At 44.4% G+C, this 12,666-nt stretch overlaps 1 protein-coding gene across 12 annotated transcripts in view; it reads left to right on the top strand.

Annotated features, from left to right (window-relative positions):
• TBC1D30 (TBC1 domain family member 30) overlaps nt 1-10,682 on the top strand; it is a 148,251-nt gene extending 137,569 nt beyond the window's left edge. For 9 of the 12 annotated variants that reach the window (XM_066258370.1, XM_066258359.1, XM_066258364.1 and 6 more), the window contains 4 exons: nt 4,108-4,247; nt 7,323-7,529; nt 7,701-7,760; nt 9,660-10,682. In XM_066258370.1, coding sequence (XP_066114467.1) covers nt 4,108-4,247; nt 7,323-7,529; nt 7,701-7,760; nt 9,660-10,438 — 1,186 coding nt within the window. In that variant the 3' untranslated portion in view covers nt 10,439-10,682. The remainder of the gene's footprint in view (nt 1-4,107; nt 4,248-7,322; nt 7,530-7,700; nt 7,761-9,659) is intronic. The other 3 variants (XM_066258361.1, XM_066258363.1, XM_066258368.1) reach the window with 1 other exon arrangement.
• The last annotated feature ends 1,984 nt before the right edge of the window (nt 10,683-12,666 follow it).

The raw sequence follows: 12,666 nt of genomic DNA, 5'->3' as shown, positions 1-12,666 counted from the left end.
AAACAAAAGGAAAAATTTCCCAGTTTCATATCTATTCAGTGCAGTTCGATGTGGGCTCACGCACAGATTTTTTAGGGCTCCTTAGGTAGCTATCCCGTATAGCCTCTACAGACTCGTCACTGACTGATGGCCTACCAGAATGAGGTTTGTCCACCAAACTGCTGGTTTCCTTCAACTGCTTATCCCACTGAGTAATGTTATTCCTATGTGGTGGCGCTTTGTTATAAACGCGCCCGATATTCAGGTTGCACTTTGATCACGGATTTGAATTTAGCAAACCACAGAACATACTGAATTTTCCTCTGTACCGTCCACATCTCGACTGGCACGGCTGTGGGCTGCTCCACTGTATACACGATATTACATCACCATCTACACATGCGCACATGCTGCCACATCATCCAACAGAAACTGGAAGGGTTTTCTTTTTATTTGGTGCAGATTTCACATTTCTATCATCTTTTGTTGCTTTCCTGTGACCGGTCAAAAGTGCACTATGACTTTATGGACACACTGTATGGTCAAGACCAGAAATTGCCTGGCCAGGCGGTGGCACAGTGGATAGAGCATCGGACTGGGATGCAGAAGACCCATGTTCGAGACTCCAAGGTCGCCAGCTTGAGCGCAGGCTCATCTGTTTTTGTTTTTGTTTTTTTGTATTTTTCTGAAGTTGGAAACGGGGAGGCAGTCAGACAGACTCCTGCATGCACCCAACCAGGATCCACCTGGCATGCCCACCAGGGGGCGATGCTCTGCCCATCAGGGGCATTGCTCTGTTGCAACCAGAGCCATTCTAGCGCCTGAGGCAGAGGCCACAGAGCCATCCTTAGTGCCCTGGCCAACTTTGCTCCAGTGGAGCCTTGGCTGCGGGTGGGGAAGAGAGAGACAGAGAGGAAGGAGAGGGGAAGGGGTGGAGAAGCAGATGGGCGCTTCTCTTGTGTGCCCTGGCCGGGAATCGAACCCGGGACTCCTGCATGCTAGGCCGACGCTCTACCACTGAGCCAACCAGCCAGGGCCAGCTCATCCGGTTTGAGCAGAGCTCACCAGCTTGGATCCAAGGTCGCTGGCTCAAGCAAGGGTTACTCGGTCTGCTGAAGGCCTGTGGTCAAGGCACATATGAGAAAGCAATCAATGAACAACTAAGGTGTGACAACGAGAAACTGATGATTGATGCTTCTCATCTCTCTCCGTTTTGTCTGTCCCTGTCTATTCCTCTCTCTGACTCTCACTCTGTCTCTGTAAAAAAAAAAGACCAGAGGCCCTGGCTGGTTGGCTCAGCGGTAGAGCGTTGGCCTAGCGTGCGGAGGACCCGGGTTCGATTCCCGGCCAGGGCACAAAGGAGAAGCGCCCATTTGCTTCTCCACCCCTCCGCCGCGCCTTCCTCTCTGTCTCTCTCTTCCCCTCCCGCAGCCAAGGCTCCATTGGAGCAAAGATGGCCCGGGCGCTGGGGATGGCTCTGTGGCCTCTGCCTCAGGTGCTAGAGTGGCTCTGGTCGCAACATGGCGACGCCCAGGAGGGGCAGAGCATCGCCCCCTGATGGGCAGAGTGTTGCCCCATGGTGGGCGTGCCGGGTGGATCCCGGTCAGGTGGATGCGGGAGTCTTGTCTGACTGTCTCTCCCTGTTTCCAGCTTAAGAAAAATGCAAAAAAAAAAAAAAAAAGACCAGAAATTGGCAAATATACATACAGGAATTTAGCATATTAAAACTTGGCATGTTAAACCAATAGTGAAAAGATACACTATTTAGTAAATGATGCTAATGAGACCTGATCTGGAAAGAAAGTTAGAGTCTTCCTTCACACTATACACCAGGATACATTTCATGTAGATGAAAGAGTTAAATGAAAATGTAATAAAATTAGCAGGAGAAAGTGTGGAAGGCGTGACCAGGCTGCAGAGTGAATAGAGCATTGATTGACCTGGGACACTGAGGACCCAGGTTAGAAGCCCTGAGGTCTCTGTCTGGAGTGTGGGTTCATCTGGCTTGAGCACGGGCTCACCAGCTTAGTACGGAGTCGCTGGCTTGAGTGGGGATCATAGAAATGACCCCGTGGTCTCTGGCTTGAGCCCAAAGGTTGCTGGCTTGAGCTGAAGGTCACTGGCTTGAGCAAAGGGTCCCTGGCTCTGCTGGAGTCCCCCATTCAAGGCACATATGAGAAAGCAATCAGTGAACAACTAAGGTGCTACAATGAAGAATTGATGCTTCTCATCTCTCTCTCCCTTCTAGCCTGTCTGTCCCTCTTGCTAAAAAAAAGAAAAATGTAGAAGAATGTCTTGAGTTCTTTGGGATTGGGAAAGCCTTAATAACTGACTCAAAAAAAAATCAATAAAGAAAATTAAGTACTTTAAAAATACTTTTCTGTATGACTAAAAACAAAACAGAACAAAATAGAACCACCATAAGCAAACACAGAAATATTTGTGGAAAAATATTTGTAACTGATATCACTCATATAAAGTTTCTAGAAATTAATACAAATGACCACCCAACTTAAAAACTATGCAAGGATGGGACTAGGTAGTTTACACAAAAGGCAGAAACACTTGTATTAAGAGAAATGTAGCGTATAACTAGATTCAGATTCCATTATTTTACCTATCAGATTAACAAAATTTCAAAAGGTTGATGTGTACTCTCTTGACAAGGCAATAGGAAAACAGACACATTGCTGCTGAGAGGTTAGTTACTACAGGATTTGTGGCAGGCAAATTTGGCAGTATTTACCAAAATCAGTAATGCATATAACCTTTGACCCAGCAATTCTACCTTTATTAATTATCTCACAAATATATTTGTACACATGTAAAACACAGGATATATAAGGTTACTTGTTGCGGCACTGTTTCTAATGGTGTAATATTGAAACCTCTCAGAACATGAGCTATATTCATACAATACAGTACAGCTGTAAAAAAAGGCTGAGGAAGGCCTGACCTGTGGTGGCGCAGTGGGATAAAGCGTCGACCTGGAACACTGAGGTCGCCGGTTTGAAACCTTGGGCTTGCCTGGTCAAGGCACATATGGGAGTTGATGCTTCCTGCTCCTCCCCCTTCTCTCTCTCTCTGTCTCTCTCTCTTACTCCTCTCTCTCTAAAAAATCAATAAAAAAATATTTAAAAAAAAAGGCTGAGGAAGCTCTTTGTACAAATATGAAGAGATATCTTCGGTGAATAAAAGCAAGATACAGGAGAGTGTATATAGTATGCCAATATTTATGCAAAAAGAGGAGAAAAATACAACTATGTAGTCATATTTGCTTATCCATGCATAAAGAAACTGAAGACTACACAAGAAGCTAGTAACAGCAGTCACCTGTGGGACTGAGGTGGGACAGCGGGGCAGAAAAGTTGGATAGGGATGAGAGAGAGACTTTATATCTACTGCTCACAAAAATTAGGGGATATTTCAAAATGAATATGAAGCAATAAAAAAAGCATTTCTTTTTTTTTTTTTTTTGTATTTTTCTGAAGTTGGAAACGGGGAGGCAGTCAGACAGACTCCCGCATGCGCCCAACCAGGATCCACCCGGCATGCCCACCAGGGGGCGATGCTCTGCCCATCAGGGGCATTGCTCTGTTGCAACCAGAGCCATTCTAGCGCCTGAGGCAGAGGCCATGGAGCCATCCTCAGTGCCTGGGCCAACTTTGCTCCAATGGAGCCTTGGCTGTGGGAGGGGAAGAGAGAGACAGAGAGGAAGGAGAGAAGGAGGGGTGGAGAAGCAGATGGGTGCTTCTCCTGTGTGCCCTGGCGGAGAATCGAGCCTGGGACTCCTGCACGCCAGGCCAACGCTCTACCACTGAGCCAACCGGCCAGGGCTGCATTTCATTTTTTAAAATTAAACAAAAACATCAGGAAAGTAAACAACAGGTCAAAGAAAGTTATTTGATTATACAAATGAGTTGCAAAACCAACATTTTGTTCACTGGTGAAAATGCACTATACAAAAAAGGCTTAATGTACTGGAGTATCTGCATGTTCCCTGACCCCCTAATTTTTGTGAGCAGTGTATATAAATTATAGAGGTTAGTTGAACCATGTGACTATATTACTTATTTTTTTAAAATGCTACTCCTTTGAATATTTCTTTTTTTATATATATTTTCTAAGACAACATGGTAAGATCAGAGACAGCGATGAAGAGAATGACCCAGATGATGAAGATGCTGTTGCTAATGCTGTGGGCTGTCTTGGCCCTTTCAGTGGGCTCCTGGCACCCGAGCTGCAGAAGGACCAAAAGCAAATCAAAGGTAACAAGGTGGCTGGCTGGCTGTCTAGTTAGATTGCCACAATGTGTTGGTTCACTAATAGCAGGGGTATTATCATTGTATTACCCCTATTAAAGGTCTTTATTAAAAGTATTTTCTCTGTTACTTTATCATTTAGTAGGATCTCACTGTGTTATGTGTTGCATGCATAAATACATACTTGTTGTTTTCTTTATGGTGATGCCCCTCCCCCACTCATCTGATTCAACTTTGTATAGTTATATTTTACTATTTATTTATCCACACTGGTTGTATATGTACCTTCAAAATTTCACTTGTCATTTTCTAAAATTCTCATGAAGTAAAGCATAGAACTTTTTTATGTGTATACAAGACTGGTTCTGAGGTCGGCCAAACAATTCTGCTACGTAAAAGAGGAAGGAAGTTTCAAAATACGTTTGCTTTGCTCCTTTCAGAAATATATAAGTGAATTCTATTATTCATATTAATAGGCAATATTAATATATTAAAATAGTAATGCAACACTTTATTCTTTTAAATTTATTCACTTTACACAGGAGAGAGAGTGAGAGAGAGAAAGAGAGAGAGAGAAAGAAAGGTAGGAGGAGCAGGAAGCATCAACTCCCATATGTGCCTTGACCAGGCAAGTGCAGGGTTTGAACCTGCAACCTCAGCATTCCAGGTCAACGCTTTATCCCAGTGGTTCTCAAAGTGTGCGCCAGAGTGCACTGGTGCACCCTAGAAGATTTCCAGGTGTGCCCAATGGTATTCCAGAAAAATATGTGCCTGTTGGGAACCAAAAAACCAACAGGGTTTTTGGAGTTTAGATTTTTGGGGGACAGAGTGTGGGGAATTGGCTGTAAACTGACAGTCTGCCCAACCCTCCACCTCACTTGCCTAATTAGGTTGCAGAAGGCTGTTAAGCTGTGGTGCTGTGTTGTTTACACTACCCCCCATGTTCCCCAGAAAGACTGGAGGCAAGTTTCTTCTATCCTTTGTTTGGTGTAGAGTTAAGATGATATGTATGGTGGGGGTTTTTCTGCACTCAACACAATTAAGAGTAAAAAGAGAGGAATTCTTCAATGTATTGACAAGGAAACAAGAGTTTGCCTTTCAAATATATTCCCAACATTGAAGAAATCACTAGGACACATCAGGCTCATGTTTCTCATAAATACAAGAATGAAAAAAACTTAACACATTCTCACTAGGACCTGCTGAATTTACTAAATCTTACTAAGAATGTATCTATATAAAAACATAACTTTTTGTCATTTTTTTATTTCTTAACCCCTCTTTTTTACAAATTCTTAAAAAGCATAATTAAAAATATATAACATGCCCTGGCTGGTTGGCTCAGCGGTAGAGCATCGGCCTGGCGTGCGGGGGACCCGGGTTCGATTCCTGGCCAGGGCACATAGGAGAAGCGCCCATTTGCTTCTCCACCCCCACCCCTCCTTCCTCTCTGTCTCTCTCTTCCCCTCCCGCAGCCAAGGCTCCATTGGAGCAAAGATGGCCCGGGCGCTGGGGATGGCTCCTTGGCCTCTGTCCCAGGCGCTAGAGTGGCTCTGGTCATGGCAGAGCGACGCCCCGGAGGGGCAGAGCATCGCCCCCTGGTGGGCGTGCCGGGTGGATCCCGGTCCAGCGCATGTGGGAGTCTGTCTGTCTCTCCCCGTTTCCAGCTTCAGAAAAATACCAAAAAAAAAAGAAAAAAAATATATAACATAAAAATGTTTTAAAAAAATGTTTTTCAATGTCAGAATAAATTTAATTTTATTCTATTTATTTTGTTTAATTTTGTTTAATTACCATAAAAGCACGCTTGGACTTGATATTTTTTCTTTAACATTTGACTTTATTATTATATTTCTCAGAAATTTGTATATAGTACACCTACAATTATTTGTAGGGTTTTATTTTATTTTTATTTTTTTTCAGAGATAGAGTGAGAGTCAGAGAGAGGGATAGATAGGGACAGACAGACAGGAACAGAGAGAGATGAGAAGCATCAGTTATCAGTTTCTTGTTGCGACACCTTAGTTGTTCATTGATTAGTTGTTCATTGATTAGCAGAACACCTTAGTTGTTCTGCTGCGGGCCTTCAGCAGACTGAGTAACCCCTTGCTCAAGCCAGTGACCTTGGGTCCAAGCTGGTGAGCTTTTTGCTCAAACCAGATGGGCCCATGGTCAAGCTGGCGACCTTAGGGTTTCGAACCTGGGTCCTCCGCATCCCAGTCTGATGCTCTATCGACTGCGCCACTGCCTGGTCAGGCAAGCAATGCATTCTATCCAATCACCTCCCGTAGCCTGTGCATCAGCATCTCAGAACAGGGAAGCTGCCTTAAACTGAACTCAACATTTTGGAAAGGAAATAGTTGTTGAATGAATAAAACTCTTCATTTCTCATGGTAGAGTGGTTCAAAGTCTTGATAATTTCACAGAATGTGTTGCTATTTTTAACTTAAAAACTCACTTTTCATGACTGATTAAATTCTACAAACTATCAATCCCTCATAAATTCTCACACAATTATGTGGAAATCTATATGATGATTTGACATCTGGAGTTATATTTTTGGGCATTTTAGCAAAATAACTGGGATTTTTTTCTAGAAATAATCAATCTTATGTCTAAATAATGAACAAAGTGGTAATAAAATCAAACAATGAACTCACACAGCTCATTTCAGACTTACAGTTAGGCTAATAAAAATATGAACTATTTTGAGGACTTAATTTAAGCAAGCACTAGACAAATTTTAGTGTACTTTAAAAATTTTTATTATTATTATTATTATTATTATTATTTTTGTGTGTATAGTTCAGAATTTCTTCCCTGGCTGAATAGTTGGTTGTTTAGAGCATCATCCTGTTATGCAAGGGTTGTGGGTTCGATTCCCGGTCAGGGTACATACAGAAACAGATCGATGTTTCTGTCTCTCTCCCTTACTCTCTCTCTAAAATCAATCAATAAATTTAGGAAAATAAAGGATTTTCTGGAGGTTATGATACTACTCCAAGTCATAGTGTAATCAATTCCCCCTCAGTCCCATTCTTCACTGACACCATCTCCTTGCCTCTCTTCCCGTGAGCACAGCACCAAATGAAGAGCAGAATCTGAGATCTAATAACATTGCTGAGCTGAGCCCAGGAGCCATCAATTCCTGTCGAAGTGAATACCATGCAACTTTCAACAGTATGATGATGGAACGCATGACCACAGACATCAACGCACTCAAGCGGCAGTATTCTCGGATTAAAAAGAAGCAGCAGCAGCAGGTCCATCAGGTGTACATCAGAGCAGGTAATGTGACTCTCTGAGTCAGTTTCAACTCTGTGTCATCTTGTGAAAGGAAGAACACATATTCCTGGGATGGTCTGAGGATTACTCCTTACCGTAGCCCAGCCCCCATGAACCTGGTTGGCATGAGGCGATAGCATATTTAGCATCTCATTTTTAATTTTATCTTATCAGGTTATAAAGAAGAAAAAGACCATGGGTTCTTTTTAGGGCCCAAGAACCAGGCAGTTGATGGTATTAAATACATCTTGACTATGTGTGCTTGTGGAGGGGGGTTTACAAATGATTAGAATGTTGCAAAGCCAGGCAATCCTTGGACTTGAGACACTTTGGAGCTATTGCTTCTGAAATTTCAGGCATTTGAAGATTAAATTCAGTGATCTGTGCACTAGTAAATTAAGCTATCCACTTAGTCATTTAGAGGTAATAGAACAGATGTTGTGATCTGAGAAAAAGAAAAAAGACTACTGTGCCTCGCTGATGGGTAAGCAGTGTCCTGAGACTCACTTGAGAACAACACAATGGTAATGCAGTAGGAAATGCTCTTTTCCAAGGATTGTCCAGCTTCTCTTTTTATTTTTCTTTTTAATTCCAAAAAATCTCAGTGAACAATCTGCTCTGTTATTTAATATATACTGATTATGGAATCAGGTTGTCTTGTTCTAAGTGAAATTCTAATGAAATTTATACCTGTCCAGAATTAACCAAAATATAAATTTGATGTGTTTTTAAGAGGCTTGTGAACATGTGACTGATTTTGCACAAAAACTGAATTTACCTTCCACTTCTGAGGGGTGGTAGATGACTTCTTGAAGGTTTTTACTTTATCTTGAGTCATTAAGAAAGCAATCACAAAATAAACTAACAACTACAGCACTTTAATTTTCAAAGCATTGGCATGTATGTGTTCTCATTTTGTCCTTAAAGCAAATCTATGAAAAAGGCAAGTACGGACAGGACACTCTGTTGTTTTTTGTGGGTTTTTTTTTTATTTTTCCAAAGTGAGAAGTGAGGGGAGGCAGACAGACAGGCTCCTGCATGCACCTGTTGGGATCCACCTAGCAAGCTCCCTACCCTGCAATGCTCTGCCTATCTGGGACTGCTACTCTATTGCTCAGCAACTGAGCTATTTTAGCACCTGAGGTGAGACCATGGAGCCATCCTCAGCACCTGGGGCCAACTTGCTTGAACCATTCGAGCCATGGCTATGGGAGGGGGAAGAGAGAGAAGAGTGAGAAAGAGAAGGGGGAGGGGTGGAGAAGCAGATGGTTAATTCTTCTGTGTGCCCTGACCGGGAATCAAACCTGGGACTTCCACACAGCAGGCCAGCGCTCTACCACTGAGCCAACCAGTCAGGACTCAACTTGCTTTCAAAGTCCATCGAGGACACATTGGTTTTTCAGACCTAGTTGCAGACATTAGGTAGCTGTGATTTCACTGCATTTTTACCAACCTCTCGTCACTGATCTCATTCTGCTGCATCTCACTTCACAATATGCAGTGTATTCTTTTCCTGCCTCTCAGAAGCCACAAAAAGAACATGAGGACCAGGAGTCAACCAGGCTGCAGGGACACCGTGGGGCTGATAGACGAACAGAATGAGGGCTGCAAGGCTAGCCACCCCGGGGCAGCAGGGGCTCTGTTCTCCAGCTGTGCAAGAAGACACAGCTGGGCGAGAAGGTGGTAGAGCTGAGGGCAGCACGGGGAGGACGATCGAAGGGCAGTCTCCAGCGCCAGCATTTGGAGAGGCTGATGTGTCTGTGGTCCTGCTGATAATTCATACAGTCAGAGTGTTTGACTTATTACTTCAAAAAAATCTTCAAAGATTTTCTGGATAGAAGACCTCTGAAGTTGCTTCTCAGAGACAGAAGCTCCCCATAAAAATCACTGGGGCCCTAATTAGTCATGAGGGGTCAGAGTATTCCTTTTTGCATCCTCAGCTCCTTGTTTTTTGCTCTTTGAAGAGGAGGGAGTAGGTATCTAGGCTCTTGGTTTGAGTTCAGTTTCTGCTGCCTTCAGTCACATGATACTGCCAGTACCTGAGAAATCCTTGGGAAGGGATACAGGAACAGTCTCTCTGTGATTCCTGAGTGGAGGGATGTGTTTCACACCATCTTCCAATGTTTCTTTCAGACAAAGGACCAGTGACCAGCCTTCTCCCGTCTCAGGTAAACAACTCTCCAGTTATAAACCACCTTCTCTTAGGAAAAAAGATGAAAATGTCAAACAGAGCTGCCAAGAATGCTATCATTCACATACCCGGTCACACAGGAGACAAACTGTCTCCTGTTCCCTCTGAAGACCTTAAGACAAAGCTCAACTCTCCATGGCGAACTCACATCCGAGTCCACAAAAAGAACATGATGAGGACCAGGAGTCAGCCAGGCTGCGGGGACACCGTGGGGCTGATAGACGAACAGAATGAGGGCTGCAAGGCTAGCCACCCCGGGGCAGCAGGGGCTCTGTTCTCCAGCTGTGCAGAGACAGCTGGGCGAGAAGGTGGTAGAGCTGAGGGCAGCACGGGGAGGACGATCGAAGGGCAGTCTCCAGTGCCAGCATTTGGAGAGGCTGATGTGTCTGTGGTCCAGGTGAAATTAGGAGCCTTGGAACTGAGCCAAAGGGAGGCTGCAGCCAACACTGAGCCCACGGGGCCCCCCTGCCCATGGCATGGCCCAGAGCAGACTGAGGCCCCTAGAGAAAGCAAAGTCCCCAGCAAACCTCCCCAAGGCAGCCACCCGAAAACTCCCATCTTTAGCCCCTTCCCTAGCATCAAGCCGCTGCGGAAGTCAGCTACTGCTAGGAATTTGGGGCTATACGGTCCCACAGAGAGAACCCCAACCCTGCACTTTCCGCACATGAGCAGAAGCTTCAGCAAGGCTGGTGTGGGAAACAGTAGTACTAAGAAACGATGATTCCCAGGCGTTTTGTCTCGAGGTTCCCCTTTTCTTGGTGGTATTAGGGCTCCAGCTTAAGACTCCAAAAGAATTTCAGTTGTCCAGTGAAAATGAACAGATAGGCTGTGTGATGAGCTGCCTTATAAAAAAAGGGAATTGGAGGTTTTATAACGGAGCTAGGTTAGGGGTGTTTTCCCATCCACTGATAACTGATATGGTAGATTCTTGTGGCAAAATAAATATTGTGTTTTAAAATGTGAAATTTTTCCTAATCTTCATTGTCAACTGTTTAGAAAAGACTATGTACCTAGACTGTTAACCCTTTTCTTTCTTCCTGTTCTGAGGGCCTTCAGGGTTCCCAAATGGTCCTGTTATTTGGGTGTCATTAATACTCAAGCATGCACCACTAGCTTGCTAGAACAGAAACTAAAAAGAAAGCAAGTTGCTCAGTTGCAAAAAACTCTCTGATTTCCCTTTTCATGCCCTGTTGGGGGAATGTTTGTATGTGTGTTTTCCTCCCATGTAGTTTCTTTCAGCCAGTCTCAAATTGTTCTTTATTCCTGTGCTAAAGTACAGGAGAAAAATCTAGATAGCTTGTCCCTCACTTCCTATTTCTACCTGCAAAATGAAGAAAACCTTCACCTGTTGAAATTTAGTTCGTCACTAACTTGAAGGTCTAATGCAGAGAACACCAAATGGGCTGTGCTCTCAGCAGCTGCTCTGAACAGCTGGCTAGTTCCACTAGCTGTCCCCAGGTTTGTTTTCTCCTCTGAAGAAGCCTGTGGTCCTCCACGGGAGAGGATGCAATGGGCTCTGCGGGAGGCTTGTCCTGCATCTGCTCTGCAGCTCACTTACCTACCAGCTCTCCACCAGAGGGGCAGCGAGCCCTCAGCTCAAAAGTCAGAACATAGCACCTGCAACTCCGTTACTTGAATTTTGTGCTTTTGTGTGTGTGTGTGTGCTCTTTTTTTTAATTGGAATACTTTGAATACTTTGTTACTTGAATGCTGCCCTTCTCTGGAGAAGGCCCCAGTGCTTTCTAGTTCCCTCTTGCCCACTCCTTTCCCAGTCCCAGCAGGTTGGAGACAGACCTGTGATTGCCACTATGCAGATGGGACTCAGCCGCAGGAAGGTGAAGCAGCACTTCAGATACTCCAGCTAAATACTGTCAGGAGTCGACATGAGTTAGCCCCTTTCCTCCCGTGCCATAGGCAGGTTTAAGGCTCTTTGCACACAGATGCGTTGGCTCCATGGGTTCCTCAAACCAAGACTGGGAAGCTGTTCACTGCACACCCTCCTGCCTGACTCCAAGGACCTTTCTCCAGATCTCTACAGTCCTGTGATGGTGTTTCACAAAACCAGCTTGACTCTTTTTACCTGAACAGATAGTTCATTTTAACAATGCCACATGCAGCTGCTCTTTGGCTAAACTAAGGCTCCCTCCTCAACCCCCTTCTCTCACTGACATCATCCTCAACTCTGGAAGACCGTGGCCATGCTTGCAGGCATAGTGCCAGCGAAGTCATGTCAATTTGAGCTGACTGAATTGCTAATTCTGAAACCAAAGTTATAGTTTTAGACAGAGCCTTTACTGTGAGAGGTATACATTTTTATAATAAACTAGAGAATGGTTGTGTGGGCTTTTTTGAATAGAAAACATAAGAATGACATATAGCATGAGAAAAAGCCATTTTTATCTCTTGTGTGGTATTTAAAGCCTCAAAGGAACTGAAAATGGAAGACATGACTAATAAGATATGGCAGTTTCGGTCTTGAATTCTGTGCCACCTGATGTTAGCATGTAGCTTCTTAAAAAGCAGCTAAGCTCACAACCTCTGTTTTGGGAAGGGTGTAGGTGGAGAGTTGGGCTTACTTTACATAACCACTGGGGGATGTGACCCACTGCATTTCCTGAAGTTAAGCAAATAACACGATTTTCTCCATCTGCTAAACTTTACAGATAAGAATGACTCCACCACCACCAGTCCCTGCCCCCCTCAATGCCAAGTCAGAACAGTCTTGTTCCCCTTGAGGGATGTTTGCCTGGCACAAGGAATTGTTCTTTCCACTCTCCCTCAGCTCACAGATCCTTGAGGGTCTGGGACCAGGAAGGTGGGGAAGGTGTGGAGGCTGCTGACCTCAGCCCTGAGGATCTCTCCATTGCTGTCCACTAGCTGTATCAGAGCTGGCCACACATGCTCATTCCCCAGGGCTGGTCTTCTGAGAAAGGGATGGATGAGATGGCA

This window comes from Saccopteryx bilineata, chromosome 2 (assembly GCF_036850765.1).
Source record: "Saccopteryx bilineata isolate mSacBil1 chromosome 2, mSacBil1_pri_phased_curated, whole genome shotgun sequence".
In the NCBI taxonomy this organism is placed as follows: Eukaryota; Metazoa; Chordata; class Mammalia; order Chiroptera; family Emballonuridae; genus Saccopteryx; species Saccopteryx bilineata.
This window is presented reverse-complemented; position numbering and strand designations above follow the sequence as displayed.